General features: G+C 46.3%; 1 protein-coding gene across 1 annotated transcript in view; it reads right to left on the bottom strand.

Moving 5' to 3' along the window:
* DUSP22 (dual specificity phosphatase 22) overlaps positions 1-19,673 on the bottom strand; it is a gene marked incomplete at its 5' end in the record, with an annotated part of 31,347 nt that extends 11,674 nt beyond the window's left edge. Inside the window, 3 exons of the mRNA XM_008946914.1 lie at positions 11,754-11,836; positions 18,763-18,800; positions 19,558-19,673. Of these exons, the coding sequence (XP_008945162.1) occupies positions 11,754-11,836; positions 18,763-18,800; positions 19,558-19,673 (237 nt within the window). The remainder of the gene's footprint in view (positions 1-11,753; positions 11,837-18,762; positions 18,801-19,557) is intronic.
* Between the last annotated feature and the right edge of the window lie 390 nt (positions 19,674-20,063).

Genomic DNA, 20,063 nt, shown 5'->3' with positions numbered 1-20,063 from the left:
ACTGCAGCTGGCAGCGGGCTGGCTGCCGAAGGCTCGGACGCCAGCGCTGCAGGGATTTCGGGAGCTCTGGCCCACACCGAGGGCTCCTTGCAGGCTGAGTGCAGAGGGGCTTTCAGATCGTCTTCACTTTAAAAGCAGAAGTAGCACCAGCACAAGTTTAAGACCCACAATGTTCTTTTTTTGTCATGGCTGGCTAGTTCCCGCTACCGCAAGCGAGCATGAAACTAGGCTAGGAGAGACCACACGTGGTGCTGAACGGCTCATCCAGAGCCTGATCCTGGAGATCTCCAGCACCTACAACTCCCTGTGAAGCCCGCTGCACACTTCCCACCACTCTGCTCACAAAAGCTCAGCATCAGCCTATGAGCCTTAGTAATGCAGCTCAGACAGAAGAGGGCTCATGGTGCTGGGATTTGGTCTTTTGACCGACGCATGTCACTTGCACGGTGTTTTTGGAAGGCTGTGGTGATGGACTCCTCCCTGTGAGGAAATAATCACACACTCAACTCAGAAATGGTTACAGGTGGGATTTCAAAAGTACTGTGCAGTGACCTAACCTGGCTCCCACAGAAATCAACAGTGAAACTTTCAGTGACTTCGACCCGATCAGTTTGGCCAGAGTCGGTAACTCCTGAGGATCCCACCCTACCATCAAGTTTTGCTTCTCTCTGTGGAAATAATAATGATAATAACAGGATTATATATAATTATTTGTAATCGGATAGCTTAACTACAGCAATGAGACAAGGCTGTAAGGGGCAGGTATTCATCAGTGAGACCCGGGGGGTTTCTATGCAGATATTCACGTGCTGATTGCTGGAATTAGCTTTTCCTCACACATGCTGGACAGATGTTCCTCTTTAAAGATACTGGCAATAGGAAGCTACTTTCTTACTGATCCCTGCTCTCTCTAACTGTTCTTTAAAAAACTACCCAGAATCATAATATTATTTGTATATTTGTGCCCCAAGACACTGCTGTCCTTCCTGTGCACATACCCTGCAGAGAACATCTAAGAACTGTCCCTAAGGGACCGTTCAGAGCAGAACGGTTTATGCCAACCCAACAAGGAAGTACCTACAACATTTCAGGTGGGCACCAGCGTGCCAGAAAGACAGAAGCATCACTATTTTATTACCTAGCAGTTTGCCTGCCATTCTGAGACTGCAAAGGTGTAAGGCAACAATCCCTGAAGCAGCCACTAAACCAGCCTAAGTTAAATCAAGAGGCTGTGGAGCACTCGAGCAGCTCCTAGCCAAAACTTCAACAGGCTCCAACTCAGCACCTCGTCTGCAGGTTCCTTAAATAAACCTCAATCTAGTTGCAGATGCAATATCCAAAGCTGAACCAAAACCACATATTAATAACGATGGGAAGATAAATACAGATTTGATGCCAACCATATGGAAGGCTTTATTTTATTTATTGATTTAGTTTTAAATTAACTCTGTTTCATTCCCTAGGAACCGCAAATTCTCTGAAAATTATTTAGTGGAGGAAGGACAGAACTCAAAACAGGCATTGTACCACTTCACCTACACCAGCTAAATTAGCTGCCACGGAACAGCTACTCATCCCAAACCATGGGATTTGTTCAGTTATAAAAACTGATGAAAGGAGAAATACTCTTTTAAATCCTACATGAATACATGTGCTTTATTTGTTGAATACTGCTAATATTTTGTTATTCAAACATTTCATCAGCTGGCAGCTGTCAGTTGTGTCTTAGCTCTCCAAACAAGCTTTTTATCCCAGATTACTCATTTTTAAAAAAAAATCAGTCCAGCATTTTAAATAAACAGACATTAGGTGTGTTCTGTGCAGACAGAATGTGTTCAAACCCAGGTTCCTGGGTCAATGAGATGCTGAACTCAGCTTTCTTCTCTCATCTTGATTCACCAGCACTCTCCACTTGTTCCTTTCAAATCATTGCTCCCTTTCCTTTCTCCATCAATTGTTTTCACCACCCAACACAGACTCCTCTGAACTCTTCCCCTATTATTGACACGGTGATCCTAACTGATGCCCTCAAAGAAAAGCAGCACTCCCGTTCCTTTGTGTGTATTTAAGATTATTTCCTTCAAAACTAGTAAAATAAAATATAATTTACTTTTCTGTTTTCTGTTTCAGCAGACAGAGTAACCACCAAAACTAGATTTCTGTCTCTCTTAGGCCCTGAAACCAAGTGCTACAGTTAAACCGATACAGTGAGAGCTAACAAAACTAGAGCAAGTATTCTGATTTCAAGATTGGCAAAGCTGAAACAAGCGAGAGTTAAGTAAAATTTCTAAAATTCACTCTTCTTTGAGAAGCAATGACAACACTCACACAATTTAATCACAGATTCCAGAACCAAGTCAGTTCTGCTGCAGTGAATCTCTGGTATTAAACCCAAATGGTTTGGGTGCACACCTATATACACAGAGGTTTTACACCAAAATTAATAAGGTATTCATGGAATTGCAGCAATTCCCAAATTTCTCATTAATTTAGAGGTCAGCCTACTAAGACTGGGAACTGAATAGTCATCTCATGTTTGGACAAGTCAATAAGACTGCAGAACAACACCTTCCCAGCATCATTAGCTTTTTAAAAAGAGTAATTAAATCCTTGCTATTAGATCCATTATTTCAAGAAGCACTCCGGAAATGTCAGAGTCCCATCTCAGGAACACTCTGTTTCTATTCTACTTACCTATAATCTATTTAAAACCCTCCAGATTCATTTTAACTAAACTGGTAAAAACTGGCATTTGGGTTTTTTTTTAGTAGGACATGCAGAATTTTGCAGTAGCAGAATGAGACATCTACAAGTGGGACATGTCAGAGAAGGGGCCAGTGACTGAGAATAGGATCTCTGAAGAGCACGCACGAATTCAGCCACACTCTGGCTCTGGACAGGACAAGGTGCAAGGAGACTCATCCAGTACCTATATGGATGTTTGATGTTTGCTCTTTCAAGTTCTGAAGTCATTAATGATGCCCCCTGTGATTACACCCCAAATCATACTCACATACAGTTTACCCATGAAAGAAAACTGCCCAGTGTTTTTTTTATAGCAACCTGAGTCCCCTAGCAGAACAGTGCGTGTGAGAGTAGGAGAAAGGACTAAAAATGCTCCTCATTGTTTCAAGTTTAGTGGTTTTTCCAAGTAATGTTGTTTTACAAATGTTCTTCAGAACATTGTCCCCACCACTGCTGTATATGCAACACCTCTGAGGCTCTACTTAGCACTGGAAACCTGAATCTAGACTTAAATATTAAAAAAGGCAAGGACAGGGTAGAAAGAACCTTGAACTACAAAATTTCTCTTCTCCTAGGGCAGGGAGAAGACATTGGGGAAAAAAAAAAAAAAGGTTTAAAAAGAGCAGGATTGTATTTTTGGCATTAACCCTCTCTATTTAAATTTATGTAAAGATAGCATCAACGACTTCCAAGAAATTTTTTTTAAACCTAACCCCCCAAAACTTAAATTTGTGAACCCAGATGCAAATAGAAAACCTCCAGCACCTGGCAAGTTCTTTCAGGTTAGTCAAAAACCATGTGTTAATTTGAGTCGCCACATCAACAGGCGAGGGCAGGAGGATTTATTTTTGCTTAGGGGCATTTCAGCAAAAAAGCTAAAGTGGGAAACAGCCGGCACCAAGCTTCCTCCAGCCAAACCAACAGGAGGTTATCAAGGGTTTTGTCCAGTAATGCACCAAACTGAACCTGCTAAACTGAAAACCGTTCAACCGTTTGTTTGTCCTTTCAGTTGCTTTCTGTAGCCAGCACCATTGGTGATGATTTTATTAATGACTCATAGAAAATACATTCGTGCTTCGGCAAAAAACAACCACTAATTGGCTTGAGTGAACAACACGCTCGGGTCTGGTTTTGAAAAATATTATATATGAAATTGAAATTACATGAAGAACACGAGCAACAGAAAGCGGGATGCTCCTGCAGTAGAATTTATACATTTGGTCTGTGTTACCTCAAAAAATATGAGAGTTTTTACAGGTTTGTTATCCAACATTTGCTCATGGCTTCCTTAGGAAGCAGTCTCAGTGACACTTTCCAGAAGTCTGTATCATTAAGGCTGGGATGTGCCAGTCCTGTTAAAGCCCTCCTTCCCCAAATCTCCTCTGCCACCCTTTCTGAGATCACAAGAGGGAAGGATTTTCTCTACTCGCACAAAGAGCTGCACACAGTTCCAATTCTCACTCTGAATTCCAGTCCTCACCTGGCTCATCTGAAGGAACGCAGAGTGGGAGAAGACACAGATGAGTTTATACCAAAATGTGGTTTACCTCCTTTAAGACACACCAACACCACTGGCAGAGGACAGACCTGAGCTGAGAGGAGGGACCTTGTTCATCCACCTTGACCCGATGATGACTCCAAGCCCTGGGGATGCCAGGGCCTATCTAGCACCCGAGCACTACCCACCACACTTGGTCCCTGAACCCTCTCCACTGGAAGCCTCCAGTGCTCCTCATCCCCTTCCTTCCATCAACACCACAGGAACCTGCTCCCCCAGCACGGGCACCACGTGTGGAGCAGCTCAACAGTCACCTAATCCCGGCACAGCGTGGCAGCCTCTGCCCAGGCACCCCAGGACAAGGGCTGGGCCCGACACGCTCCAAAAGCTGCTCTGTGCAAGCCCCTTGGAGGCTTCTTAGTGATCTGCTGTTCTCATCTTTGAAAAATTAGTCAGCACTCCCAGCTTCACAAGTGGAGCCAATGCTAGACGGGGCATTGCTTCAAGCTAGACTTGTCTGGTGCTGCTACACCTGAAAGGAAAATGGTAGCTGTTTTGCTCAGCATGGCCTTCTGAAACATCTCACGAGGGGAAACCCTTACCATGAAAAGGCAACGAAACATCAGAGAAGAAAGTTAAGTTTTTTATTAGAAGAAGTGCTTGGAGACTTCCTCCTGATGGTAGCGCAGAGGCTGAAAATCAGCAGCTTCCAACACTGGTGACACAAGAGCCTCGTGCTATAAATGGAAATGCAATGGTCTGAACTTGATTAAATTATTAATTTGCAGAGCTGATCTTTACACAACAGCAACGACCTTGCAATATGATATCAGCAGCTCTGATTTTGAAGGCTGTCTTCCCATCTTCCTCTTTACTCGCTCCCATAACCTGTGGGCTGGGTACCAAAGACAGCAGAGCCCGTGCAGAGATGTTGCCCAGCCATGCCCAGCAGGGACATCTCTCATCGTGTCACCAAGCTGCTGTTCTCCTAAAGAACAGCCTCCTGCAGCTGGAGACTCCTGTGTGCCAGCCAGCGTAGGCACAAGGACTTCACCAGCTGGCAGCTCCCACCTGCTGAGCAGCATCTGGCCACAATCAGCACAAGCTGATTGGTTTCCCAATATTTCCCTATTCAGTTGTTCTGTGTTGAGCATGTGCCAGATGCTTTAGAGTTCAGACAAAAGCTTTCTGGACTGATATCCTTGTGAGGATGTTCCTTCAGATTACAGGACCAAGGAGAAAGCACTAGGGCAGCTTTCAGCACTCCCAGAGAGCTGGGGGGAGGCTGGGGACACAACACAGGAAGATTTTTCTTTTGTTTTAGCACAGAGTAATCCCTGTCATACACAACAAAAGATGAAGTCAGTCCAGAATGCACAGCCATGAGAGAAAGAAGCAACTTTCCACTAATTGGTGATGGAAAGAGTTCAAAAACTAAAAGGCCATTCCCCTTCAGAGCTCCAGTAAAAGCTCCTCTGTAGCAAACCTCATCACATTAAGTGCTAACAGCAGGTACAAGAGGTTTCTATAGGAAAACCCCCAATAGCAGCCAAAATACTATCCACAAATGATGCTAAGCAGATTATTTGTAGTGTGCCAGAGCTGCCAGCTCAGTTCCCTCAGTGCCTCTATAGTGCCTCTATATTAGTTGGCTTTTCTTTTCTAAAAACTGCACAGGTATAGTCAAAGACCATCTGTGAACATGTCAGACTGCCCTGCCCAGCTACAACTGTGGTAAGATTTACAATGTCCAGCCAGGCTTAAAAAATATGAAACAGGCTCCAGATCTTACTGTGCTATCTGCACTAGGTCCTCAGGCTATGGCATTTATCTGAGCAGCACTGCTCATTTTCTAACAGGCATTCAGCCATTCAGCTCTCCACTTTCCCCCAAAGGGCTGGATTTACCAGCCACTCATGCACCTTTTCTTTATTTTTTAAATCATTTATTCTTTTTAATTCATCCAGCACTTCCTCTTGTGATTTCCCAGCTCCAACTCTCTGATCCTCAACCCCCCACAGAACAGGTCACCACAGCTGAGGTAAAACCCATGCAGACAAGCTATACAGCTTCTCCATAGCATCCTTATTTTCTACAGCTTCACTTCCTCACACTTACTGGCTCTGTTCCAGTTATAGCATCTCTTTTTGTTGCCTGTATTCTATTAATGGATTAGACTGTTTACTCAGGGGTGAAAGATGAAAGCATGAAACACAAAAGATTGTTCTAAAAGATCAGCACGGATTTTTTTCAGCTGTCCTCTTCCTTCTCAGATACTAAGCACTTTAAACCCTATTTCTACTCCAATTAAAATTTTTGAATTTGCAAGGAGTGAAAAAAAAAACCAACATCTAAAATTCCTTTGAAGATGACCTGTCCTGTGAGTTTTTTTGTTCTCAAAGGTACAGTTCACTGAAGTTGTGCTGGCTGCACAAAGTAACAGACTGCAGAAGAAAGATGCTTAGTTCAGTCAGCAATTAGCTTTTCTCTACCTCCTCCACTCCCCCACCCACCTCCCCTATCAACACCCACTTAGGTAGTCATCAGTTCAGGAAAAAGGGGAGGGAAACCACTGGTCCAGAGATAGGGTGTACCAGATTGAGGTGATATCATCAACAGCGTCACAACACACAGAAAAAAAACCCCAAACAATAACTAACTGTCCTCTGTGGCTCCTCTGCTTAACTATGCAGAATGAGGGGGCAAAACCAGGACTAAAAAGCTAATGTTTGAAGAATGTTAGAGAGAAGGAGCAAACCTCTCATAGGCATCACAGAGGATTTTCTCAGCAACCACAAGATGCTATTGAAATGTGAAAAATAAAAATCCCTCGAGTGCTTTAAGATCCCTCTTCTTGTCTGGAGATGAAGGCCCACAAACAGCTAAGACCTGGAACAGCACCCCCTGGTACCCGAGTGCCACGGGGACACAGAGTGGCTACACCCATGAAACAGAGATGCCCAAAACTCAGGACAGCCTTGGTGCTGAGCAGCCAGGAGGGCAACACCCCCAGCCCCCAGAAATGGGCACGTTTTGTTGGGATTTCATTCACTCACACTTCATCCAAACGCCTTTAATTGAAACTACCACAAATACTGACAGAATCTTTCCTCACCTGAAACAAGCAGTGCACTAAGAGTAAAAGGAGAAATAATCTGTAGCAGCAGCAAACACCAAAAGGAAAGCAGCACGTGTGTAGGAGTGGCACACCCAAAATCCTGCTGTCACCAACGAAGGGGCAGCACCAGGAAGCTCTCGTGGCCAGCACAGCCCAGGAGTGCCCAGGAAAACCCCTGGGGGTTTGTGGATCTCCATCACTGTGGCCGTTGTGATGTCTCCGAGGTGAGTGCAGCACATGGGGGTTCCTGATGCAGCAGTGGTCAGCCCCACTGGGGTGGTGCTGCCAACAAATTAAAGTCAAAGGGCTCCACAGCCAGAGGCCACTGTTAATGGAGTCACACATTTCCTTGATCAAAGCTCTGGAGCAGGTCAAGAGTGACAGCAAAGTTACTGCTGACTAACAGGTGTGTGGTGGACCATGTGAGAGAAGCTGGTCCTCTCAGTCCACTTCTTGACTGAGGGACACATGTCTGCAGTGCATGCAGCAGTCACCACCACTGACACCTCAAAGCATCTCAGACAGACCAAGAACTGTGAATTCCAATGACCAAGAACTTACAGCTCTGGCTGTAAAGTGCAAAGCTCAAAGACCTCTGTAACCCAGCTTTACCTGAATCAACTTCCACACAGAAGTGGGGCATGGGAGCTCTACCAAGAGATAGAGAATCATACAACAGTTTGGGTGGGAAGGGACCTTTCAAGGTCACCCAGTCCAACCCCCTGCAGGGAGCAGGGACATCTGCAGCTAGAGCAGGGTGCTCAGAGCTTGGTCCAACCTCCCCTGGGATGGTGCCAGGGATGGGGCAGCGACCACCTCTCTGGGCAGCCAATTCCTCCTCCACCACACAGTCCACCCATCAAACCCATAGCCCTTTCCAATTTAGAGAGAAGGATGCTGTGGGGGGCCACACTAAAGGCCTTCCAGAAGTGCACACAGATGACACCGTGTTGGGCAGATCCAGCAGGTCACTGCCAGGCACTGTTATTTAAGGCACACTCTGAGATATGCTTCCTCATGCACTTCGCAGTGTCTCACATTCTGAACAGAGATTTTAAGCCCTGAGCTAGCTGAGAAATAGATTAGAAAGCAGGTGGCAAGAAACCTGATTCTTCTCCTCTGCACATGGCTTTTGTGTGGCTCTACAGGACACCCGTGAGTGTTCCATGGGCAGCCACCCAAAGTGCTCTGGAGGAGCCCACCTGACCCACCAAGGCTGGAGGCTCTGCAGGAGCACCAGTGATGCTGCTGGACGTGGCTCTAACTCCATGGGGGACTCCTGTGCACCCCCACTACCAGCCCTCTCCCAGATGGCATGCAGTGCTGTCTCCTGCACACGCCACCAGCTGCCTGCAGTGTTTTGTGATGGAGCTGTCAACGTGCACCTTCCAATGACCAAGTGCTCACCTAGGTGGTGAGGACCCTGTCCAACAGTGGTGTCCTTCACTGGAACAACAGCCTTGGGATGCTCCCGAGACACAGATTAACTCCAGGATCAGTTTTATTAAAGCACAAATTTCCTTGAAACAGTTTACACCAAAAGAACTAAGGGGCAATGCTGCAAGAGAGTTCAGGCCAGATTTTGGGACATTCTTACCAGTCTGAATCGCTCAATGACTTACAAAACAATCCTGGGTCTTCTACTTAGTGCAGGCTGCCAGTTACAAGAGGTGTAAGAAGTCTTAGGACACGACTGACTTTGAAACCTGCTTTTTCCTGTTAGTCCAGCTTGAAAGTGAACAATAACCTCCTAAGGCCAAGCTAATGGGCCATCCATAAACCAGATCCATGAGGGTCTGTATATGTAATGGTAATGTCTGAAACCAAATTTCAGTAAGAAAATATTTTGGGGGGGGTGTTTAAGTTATTTCTCAACAGGCACACACTGTGTAACCTAAACCAATATAATACTTGTGAAACTCAGTCATTTCCTAAGAGCTTACCAACTTATGAGGAACTAAACCAACATATATCCATTACACAGCCAGCAGATAAAGCACAGAGGAAAGAAGGTTTTCAAAGGTACTTTGTTTTAAACAAGTAAAAATGGTCTGTAACATCCCAGAGGGTCATTCCATAAGTTACTACAGTGGAAAATAATTTCACAAGCTGTAGCCAGCTGTGGTCACCATATACACCTGATGTTTGCTTTTATTTCTTGAGTATGGACAACCAAGCCAGACTGATGGTTTCCATTCTCTACCCACCATTATCAGCTTTAAGCACTGTATCAGAAGTATTACTGCAGCAAAACAGTCTTTACTGAAACTTCCAAATCTAACAAGCAAGAGGTGGGTGATTTGTGCCCTTTGAGAGGTATGCATCTGTGGTTGTTCCACAGATAGCCAAAAAAGGCCAAATTCTCTTTGATAACATGTTACTACAACACTAATGAGGGTTTTTTGATGTCTAGAAAACACTTACCTTCCACAGCTTACAAAGAAAGCTCTGTTTAATTATTTGTAGCATTGTAGGTTGACCAGGAAATACTCCAGACAAAATATTATTAGCAAAAGAGAAACACAAGTACCACACTCCAAGAAAAAGCAGCTTTCTACAGATGATCAGTGTTCACAAACACACAAAACACCTCAGGAAGAAACTCTCACAACTGCAACCCCCTGTTCAAGTGTCCGAGTACCACCCGAGGGGTTTCTGAACACCAATCTAATCCCTCCCTCTCCACGAGCACTCGGGGAAACCTCTCCCCTTCCACTTCAGGGGACTCAAGAACGAGGCCCAAGGACAACACAGACACACAGGCTGCAAACAAACCTGGCCAAGAGGGAAACAAAGGAAGGAACAACCTAATGGATGTTTTCTAGGCCTCTGTTCCTAATCAAGGACATTTAGCTGCAAACAAGCACCACAGTAAGACCATGGATGATAAAGTAATTAATAATCAGCTCAGCTCCCAAGCAAAGGGAACTTGCAATCATTTAGCAGTTTTTCCAGACCACTGGCACGAAGGAGCACATTGCATGCAGAGAAGAGAAGGCACAGCTGGAGAAACATCCTTTCAGAAGCAGGGGTGAATGAAAAAAGTCCATCCACAACCTGCCATTACTTGTTCCCATGCCACTGTAACTTCTGAGACACTACTGGGAACAGATCTGGGTAAATCTAACCCTTCACATCTCCTGGGGGGTGGCCAGGGGAAGGAAAGGGCGACGTGGTTATATTTAACCCACAAAAGCTCCCAGATCTGTTCACCACACAGCCTCACAAACAGATGCACCACCACAAGTGAGGAGGTGGCGTGTGGGCTGCCAAGCTGCCACCACACAGGGAACACTGGCCTGAGGCTGCAGCTCATCTGGGCCATGACTAAGTCTCCTTACATTTCTAATCATGATAATAAAAAAGCAAGATTCTATTCATTTGAGGGAACAGCACCCTGGAGGAAATATTACATCTCCCTTAGTACAACTGGTGATCTCTCCAACTAAGAGCACCCCTGAAATTCAACCTCTTCCAGACTTACCAAGCACCAGGCACAACACAAGGCAAATTATAATAAAGTCAACCTCTAAAGCTCTGCTTCAGCACACTTCAGAGTTCAAGGTCCACAAAGAATTCACCATTAACTTGATTTTGGTTTTAACCATGACTTACTAGGGCCACCTTTTGTTCAGCTTTCCTATTGACTTGCCTGGGAGAGGTGGAAATTCTGTCACTTCAGGACTGAATTCATTAGAGACTTTTTACATGAAGAGGATGAAAAGTGAAGATACCTCTGAGGAGTAACACCAGCAAATGCCTTACCCACTGTTTTGCCATTTTTCATAAAAAGTGGAACACAGGGAAGGAACAAAAATCTAAGGGGACAGCAGTTCCCAACGTAAGTCGAGTAGCAGGATATTAAGGTCTCACAAAGCCCAGCCCAAGTCCCCTCCTTCCAAGGTAAGCTTGAGGCACAACAGGCCCACACAGGAGACCTGCAGCTTGGTCCCAGCTCTGCCACTGCTCAAGGTGCCACAGCCTAAATGAGGCTGTTTTACACAGCAAACCTCCTACACAAGGATCTGCTATAAAGATTCAAGAAAGGAGCCCAAATAAAAGGAGAGTTGGTAGTGGGCAAGGGAGAAGCAATGTTGTGGTTATGTGATGCCTGAACTCCACAGAAGGAAACTTACCTTTACTACATTAAATTAGCCACTCGATCCCATAATTGGGTTACACTGATTGACACTAATTGCCTCTTCCTTTGCCAGTTAGATTTCTTCTTGTTGTAACAGCAGCAACAACTAAATCTGTGGCTGGATCCCAAAACAGCATTGCCACAAGAAAATCAGTCTCGGGATGCCAATGGTGTGGAACAAGAAATGAACCCCAGGATGACTGTAAGAGCCAAGTACAAAGCCAGGATCCACCAGAGCCCCCACCTCTCACCTCGAGCATGGGGCGGGCGCTGTCGTGGATTGAGAGAATGTGTGTGATGTTGTTCCTGCTCAGCTGCTCCACATCTCGGGCATCTGTGATAAAGGGAAAGAAGGAAGAGAATTTATTTAATCTCTTGAATTCCCCCTTCCATTGTGCGTGTTGAAAAACACTTATTGGTGCATTTCTTTTTGAAGTAAAGCAAAACCCCAAAGCAGCTGCTCTAGCACACCACCACTGGAGTGGGTAGCAGGAAGGCAGACTTCTAACTCCAAACCAAATTACAGACTATATAAAGAACAAGCTTAAGTGACTCAGGAATGTGTTCTTAAGTCAGAAGTTTCGTGTACTTTGCATGTGAAGTGTGAGTCTGTGCATGCCTGTGTGCAGGTGATGGCCATCTGAAGGAGCGGTCAGAGCTGTGCAAGAACTCACTTAACTCCTCTCTACCCACAAACCTCCCTCCAGGAGATGTATTTCACATTGGGAGATACAGCTTGTGACATCCAGGTCCAAGAATTGAAGCCAGCTATATCACTCAAATTGAGATATTAACTGGCAAGTCAAAACAACAGCCAGTTCCTATTTCCTGTGGGCTAGTAGGGAAAAAAGTGCATTTAGGCAATACATATCATCCTTTTAAGTCTGAAGAGAGATTGAGATGACAAAGATATTGAATGCAGGAAAAAGCAAAAGGCTCCAGCAAGGAAGTGCAGTTGTGAAAGGTGTTTCCTAAACCTGTAACCAAGGGTTTCAAACATTCAAAACTGGAAAGCAAACTTGGACGACTGAAAATCTGCTAGACAATGTGAAAACACAGGTTTGTTTCTATAGGAAAGAAGGTAAAACATCATCTGTCATCAGCGAGCAGCTTCCCCCACACCAAACCATGAGCATGCCAGAAAATGACCTCAGAGAACCCCTGATGCAGGTAAGAGTTAGCTTCTGTCCATTTACTTCTGACCTTTTCTCTTGAGAATGGCACAGCAGCCCAAGGCAATTGCAGCAGTGGTTTTGTGAGGTGAACACCTGCCTTCCCAATCTGCCCGTGCAATCTGCTCACAGTAGCCTGGCTGCACACAGAAAAAGAGCAGTGACCACAAAGGTTTCAAACCGGCTCTCTCTAGGTACAAAAATAACAATAGCATCACCTGGGCGCTCTTTATGTACGTGCAAGGGGTCGATCAGCATCTCCTGCTTCATCTTATTCCACTCTGCTATAAAGTTTCAAAGCCTTTTCTATATCACAAAGAGGAATTAGACATTTAATTACTCTGCCCCGTAGACAAGATCCACATAAGCACAGTAACAGGCAATAGAATTCAAACCTAATCCAATTATGAAAGCTTCTCTAAGGTGAGTAAAATGGAGAGAGGAATCAGAACTGCACTGATTTCACTTGCTGCTGCTGAAGCCTGCACAACCAGGTGCCTAATCCTCAGGAGAGAACTAACACAAAGTCAGGCTGCAACAAAATCAGGGTCTAGCTTCACAGAACAACTAAACTTTCCTAGAAATCCCCATTTCATAGCCTGCTGGCTGGAAGTCAGGGTGTTAATGCACACTGAGCACAGTGAGAGCCCCAGCTCTAACTACCAGTGTGATGCACGTGGTAAGAAAGGGCTTGCTGCACAAGGCAAACAGATTTCAAAGAAGAGAGTATCCAAATTAAATGTTGACTGCTTAGAATCTGTCTGAAATGCCTAATGGATGTAGTAGAACTCTAAAGGACTGAAAGATTTGAGTTCTTCAGTCAACCAAGGACTTAGGCTAAAATTTCAACAAATCAAAATGCTAGAGTAAAAGTGAGATTTCAGCTATTCCTAGAAAGCAGCTGGAAACAGCTATCCCAGCCCCACCTCCCAGGGCAAGCCACCAGGTCCTCAGTGTATCTAGGAAGCAACCATTCAAATCACAGAAGGAGAGGAGGAAAAGGCTTCCCAGCAGTGACTGTATTATCTGGATCTGAACTTTACACAGCCTACAAAGGGGAAATTCCCCTGGTTCCCCTGGCACCTGCCCTAAGCCTCTACAGATACTACAGACAAAGCTATTTAAACAGCAGGACAGATGAGAGATCCTGTCCCTCTCTGGCTCATACCATGAAACTGGAAAAAATTATTAAAGGGTTAGGTAAAGGACCACCAAAAGCCAGGAAAATCATCACTGGCACAGCAATTCTGACTTCCTCACTGCAGCTCAGTGCTGCACAACCACATGCAGGCTCACACGCTGGAATCACAGTGTTGAACATCCCATTGCCAAAGTTAGAGAGAAAAGAAACCTCTCCAAGTCCATCTTGTGCAGCCCCAGAGGGTCCCTCAGATGGGACATTATTCTGCCCAGCAGGTTACCCAATATTCTGTTTCAGACAGCAAAAGTCTCCACGGCTGACGTGGACTTTTGAGTAAAACCTTTAGGGAACTCCTCACACAAACTGACACAATTCACACTGGGCAAGTCTTCCTCTCTCCCTCCCACACCCATATTGAGCTGCTTCTCCCTCAATTTCCTTCTACAATTAAGCCACATCAGTGACTGAAGGGCTCCAACACTCGAGTGATGAGGTCTCAAATGCTCATACAACCATCCTCACTTACTCCAGGACTTTCTTACTCCAGGATTTTACTGTCTCCATAGTGATGCAAGGTGAGGAATAAAGGTTTTTCCCTTTGTAGAGCTAGATGGGCAGGAAGAAAGGGCTGTAGAGTTTTTCCCACCTCTCCTGCTAATACCCAAATACCAAAGCACCCTGCCACGTGAAGAGGGCAGGAGAGCACTGCAGCCCTATGGGCCTGACCTCAACACTCAACTCCAACCCACTTGTGAATTTAGACTCACTGTCTACAAAATAAGTGAGATTAATTTCTGTTCATTTGGTCACCTTTCCCCCCATCAGCCAGCTATCCCAAACTAAGGATATCTTCCCCTCTTCCTCCTCCAAACCCCACATTTCTGACTCTGTTGTTAGCCTGGAAAGACAGATGTGCTTCTCTAACATGGTCAGCCAGGAGGTTTTCAGCATAAACTTTAGGTCATTTTACAGAAGAACAAGGTAAGTGCTTAGAGGAGGCAGGTCAGCTCAACAACAGTAGGAAGCCTCAACCTGCAGATGTAGACAGACTACAGGTTTGAAACAGGGCTTTTTTTCTGTTCTGTTTTAAATAAAGCAACTTTTTGCCTACACTTAATTTTCTTTGGAAGGAGCTGGAGACAGACACCTGCAGGAGAACCTCCTCTCCAGGGGCTCAGAGCACTAGGAACTCTTGCTTTGATCCAGAGCCCAGCGACCTGAGCTTCCAAAAACCCACAGGAACTAAGCACACTAACAAGAACTCCACACCTCCCATCCCCACTCACACAATGTTCTAACATGTACTTTGTCCCAGCCTCTCAGAGGGACCTTTTGGAGGGGTGAGAAAGATGGGAAAAAGAGTCCAGTACTCTGTTTAATAGAGTTCCTATAAAATCTCTGCCTTCAGAAGATGAACCTAAAAAAGGGAAAGGCATCTTCACTCTCTCCTGACTTCAGTACCTGAAATAAAGCCTTACAAAGGGGAACTTAAAAAAAAAAAAGGCAAGCTGATGATGACAGGAATTAATTGGCTCTAAAACCACAGCAGAGCCCCTTGGTGGGCACTGCCTTTTTACACAGCCACTAATGGGAAGGGCAGAAACTTTCCCAAGACTCTCCAGCTCATCCACAGCAACACTGGACTCTTTGGGGGGAATTAAACCTCATATTGTGGCTTTCCCCTTCCAATCAAAAAGCCCTCAAATATTCCATTGGAAAAATTCAAATCTTCCAAATACAAATACAAGGAAGGAAGGAAGGACACAAATTCCTTAATAGTCAAGGTAGAAACACTCCTGAGTCTCTGGTGGCCACTACTGCTACAGCTTTTAGTTTGGAACCAAACAAGTACCCATTTGGAACCTCCTGTCAGAAGAAATGGTATTTTTTTTCTAAAAAGCCCTGTCATATCAGTCTCTTCAGGAACAAGGCACCTACTTTCACTGTGAGCCCAGGTGCCTTCCAAGGGACATCAGGTTCCCAGGGCAGAAGCCACATGGGCATGCAATGCTACAATAAATTCTTTGTCTTTTGAGATGGATGAATTTCATTTGTAAGGTACAACTGGAACAACCCAAAAACTCTCACCTCCAGTTTGGGGGAAAAAGAGTTAACTTCCTCCTTCTCTTTCCCCATTTTTGTCTCTTAGCCCCCCACCCTCCCCTGTGCAAAGCACCAGCTCCTCCTGAACTTTCACTGGAGAAGCCCGAGAGCTCTGCTTCCTCCTGGGCTTTCAGACCAAACTCAGCCTTGCTGCTTTGTACAGTCACCTGTGGTTCTTCTTGAATTTTTCTGCCCTCTAGCTGTGCAATCTCAAATACACTCTCTCAGGAACATACCACAGCTCTGAAGTGCTCCTGATGAGCAGAGCCCTGCTCCTAGATCTTAGAAGATACCAAGCACTTCAGCACCTTCTGAGAGCTGTGCTTTCTCAGGGAAGTTTCCAGAGACACACTCGAGTCCTCTGGACTATGGGGGAATTTCAGCTCATACTTCAGTGCTTCCCATACTCGGGACTACACAACTGTCCATCCTAAAGACCTTAAGGTGGTTACAAAAGCCCCTCTGGTTCTACATGCCTGAAGGTCTGTGTAGCAGCAGCAGCTCAACTCCCATGCTTGCCACAGATTCATTCCAGAAGGTTTTTGGGGGCCTCAGTTTATCTCCCAGTCAAACACAGAGGAGTTTGCTCAGAGCAATCCTGAAATTCCCCCGACTGCCCTTCGGGAGAAGCTCCCTCCTCCCTAACCCCTGCAGAGACCTGGAGATGGACAATGCCAGGGATTCTGTTACTCCTCTCACTGACACAACTTTATTCTTTATTCTGGGACTTTATTCAGTTCAAGCTGTGGGTCTCGAGCTGAAGAAATAAGAGCCTGCTCAGAAGTGCATTACAGGAATTAAACTCTATAAACCATGTCTTTAAAAGCATCTAGACATTTCAGCTGCCCACATCAGGATACTCCAACCAATCCCCACTGCACATGCTGCTGGCTGTTTCTCAGTCAGTGATACCCTTTATGGCAGTCCCCAAATTCATTAGTCACTGTTTGAAAAAGTGCCACAAACCAGAAGAGGCCCTGAGAACGTGGCAGTCAAACTCCTCCAGAAACAGCCACTGGTGGTGAACCAAGTTCCTAAATGAGACTTCACTGCAATTGCAATATGGGGGGCTCTGAGAGGGAGGGGAAGCAGAAGATAGAATTATAAAAGTTTGCTTCTGTATTAGTGAAGTATCCTAACACCCATCTTCTCCTCCTCTACAGGTACAGCAGCTAAGTGGAGACCATAACAGCTCCTCGTGATGGGAGAACTTAATGATGAAACACAACGTGAGCGAAGGTGGCAATAAATAAATGAACATTTGGTTTGTGTTGTGGGTCAGTTTCTAGAACAGCCTCCCTAACACGCTGAGGTTACAGCCCTGCCCTCCTCCTGCTGTTCCACGGAGGCAGCTGAAGCAGCCCAAGGGGCTGACCCCAGCAGGGGGGACAGGCTGAGAGCCACACTCCCTGCACCCATCCCACCAGGCAGCTCACAAACTAGAGGACTCTGCTGTCAGACATCCTCCCATTCTACCCTCCTCCTCAACTACTTGGCAGGAAAGAGAGGAAAAAAAAAAAAGCCAAAAACAAAAGCAAACAAAAAGAGGAAGCAACATGGCTGTGACCAAGTTAGCTTTGTCACCAGCCCATGCAGTCATCTGTCTAAAGTGTTCCCAAAACTATCTTCTTCCCCTTATTTTCCTTTTTCCTGCTTGTTTTCCTTCTTTCATTACCTACTTCCACCTGTATAAATTCACCCCCACCTCTCATTTTCCTTCCCACAGCATGCTTGACTCCCTCTCACACACCAGCCACTGCCCTGGGGTTTGCATCCCAGTGTGGCAAAAGGCAGCTCTTAACTTCACGTGCCCCTCCGGGCTGTCTCTCAGGGTCATCAGCTCCACTTCCAAGGAGCAGCAAGCACTGGACCAGCAACACGGGTCAGCAGGTCCAGAGGCAGATAAATTGAGCAAAACCCACTGAATTTGCAGGTTTGGGGATGGCAGGAGAGGAAAGGAAGGGAGGGCACGAGGCAGGGAGGAGGTGCAGCACCACCTAAATCCAACGCAGACATTGTCCACACTCAACAGAGCAGCTGGGAGATCAGACAGACCATGGACAGGGTATGGCAGCAGCCCCAACAAGTCCTGCTTTGCTGCTGCACCCCAGTGTAGGAGATCCAGGGTCTGCCTGTATCAGAACAACTGTACAGGCACAGCTGCTTCACCTCGGAGTGGGGACAGTCAGCTGGAACTGCTGCTAACAGGGTGCTTTGAGAACAGGGCATTTATTTGGAAGGCTACATAAAGTTTCCTGTGTTTTCTAAATACAGGTCTGTCTTCCTGTACACAAAAAAATAAACCTCATGCAAAAAGGAAAAACAAACAAAACAAAACAACACAGAGACTCTTAAATGAAGTGGCACAGACAGTGTGAGGACCAGTGGTCAGAGAGCAGCCTGCACACCCACCAGCCTCACAAGCAGTGATACCAGAACTCCTCAGCAGCTGTTACAAACAACCAAAATACTGAAAGCAAGTAGCAGGAGGCATACGAAGCTTTTACTTATAAGGAGGGCTTGGAATAAGCCTTACAAAGACTCTGCCTGGCTCAGAGGATTCACAGGAATCACTTCAGGCAGGCCAAGGTTTGGGAATGCCAGGCGAAGCACGCTCTGAGGAGATGGGGCTCATTTTTCTGTTCTTAAAGTACTTGCAGCACAGCACACGGAGGAGAGAGCAAATAAGTTCCTCTTTAAGTGCTACCAGGTGAATCCAGAAACAAAGCAAGATGGGGCTAAAGAAGCTGCAGAGATGGCAGAGAATTCTGTAGGCCTGTGAGACAACAACACCTTAAGACCCCTGCTAAGCAATCCTAGAGATAAGGATAAAACTAATCTTACCTTTAAAGTTGCCAATGAACAAGCCAGGCAGAATCTGTGAGAAAGAAATATAGTATCAAATATAGATATCTTGTGGTAAGACAATTTGACAAAGTTCAATTTGCATACAGGATGGAGCATACTACTTTAGCAGACTATTGTCAAATGCCATCTAAAAAGCACTGACAACGTTTTGTGCCTCTTTGCCCCCTTCCAAACCCCGTGGCTCTAGGCACGCCACGCTTGTTCAGCACCCCGGGGTGCTGAGCAGAGGCACCCACACCTAACAGGGGCTCTCCAAGGGCACCAGAAGCAGTTCACAAACACAAAGCGGGCCCCAAGATGTGCCCTTCCCCCTGCCCCCTGCAGCAGGGTAAGAGTTACCCTCATTCAACTAAAGATGAAACTTCACACAGAGAAGGGGATTTGCCTAACGCTGCTAAGCAGGCTGGCCAGAGCACCGCAGAGCAGCATCCTCCAGGCCTCTCAAGGCACAGCCAGGCAGGCCTGGGCTGCAGCACTGCAGGGCTCCTCCATAGGGGAAACCACTGCCAGCAAGGAGCTGTGTGTTCATGGAGACAGAGGACTGGGGAAAAGTGCTTGAGTTGTGTGTTTCTCCCCCAGAAGCCTGCACAGGTCTCGGTTGCAGGACCTTCTGTAACTGGGGAGTTTCAAAGTCAGCCTGAGGACCAGCTTGTGCAGACTGAGGACAGATCCAGAGAGGCTGGTGACACTGCAGTGCTACCCCTCCCACAATCCTCCCAACCTGTGAGCAGTAATAAGGACAGGGAAAACCCGCAGGCACATCAAACATACACTTTCTGGCCAAGAATTTCGTTCTCTGCCACCTGAAGCCTCTGCCCCACGTCCACATCCTTTGAAGAGGCCAGATCTGAGGCAATGAGCCCGTAGGATCCATTTCTCTTCGCTGCCTGCAGAGCATACCACCCATACAGACATGTCAGCGCCGACTTCCTAGAGCCTTAGCAACACCCAAGTGTCACCACAACAGCAGCAACAGTCTCCCGGGCACAGCTCCTGGAAGGGAAAACTCCACCCACGCCGCTCGCTCCGGAGCTCCCAAAGTCACCAAGGACTTTTCACCAGGGATTATCACCTCACCGCAGGCTGCCTGCTGCCAGGAGCCCCAGCTCACTGCTCCAGGGGCAGCAGGGGGGCCTGTGCACTGCTCCTGACCTGCTGCTCCAGGGCTCCCACCCGATACAGGGCTGGTGCCAGGCTGCGGCGCTCCTGGAGCTCCCCGCGGCTTCAGGCTGTGCAGGCGTTCCTCCCTCACAGCCTCCCGGGGTGAGCTCTCCCCC

The sequence above is a fragment of the Merops nubicus genome, unplaced genomic scaffold, assembly GCF_000691845.1.
Source record: "Merops nubicus isolate BGI_N331 unplaced genomic scaffold, ASM69184v1 scaffold18639, whole genome shotgun sequence".
Lineage (NCBI taxonomy): Eukaryota > Metazoa > Chordata > Aves > Coraciiformes > Meropidae > Merops > Merops nubicus.
Note: the sequence above shows the minus strand (reverse complement) of the source record. Positions and strands in the feature narration are given on the sequence as shown.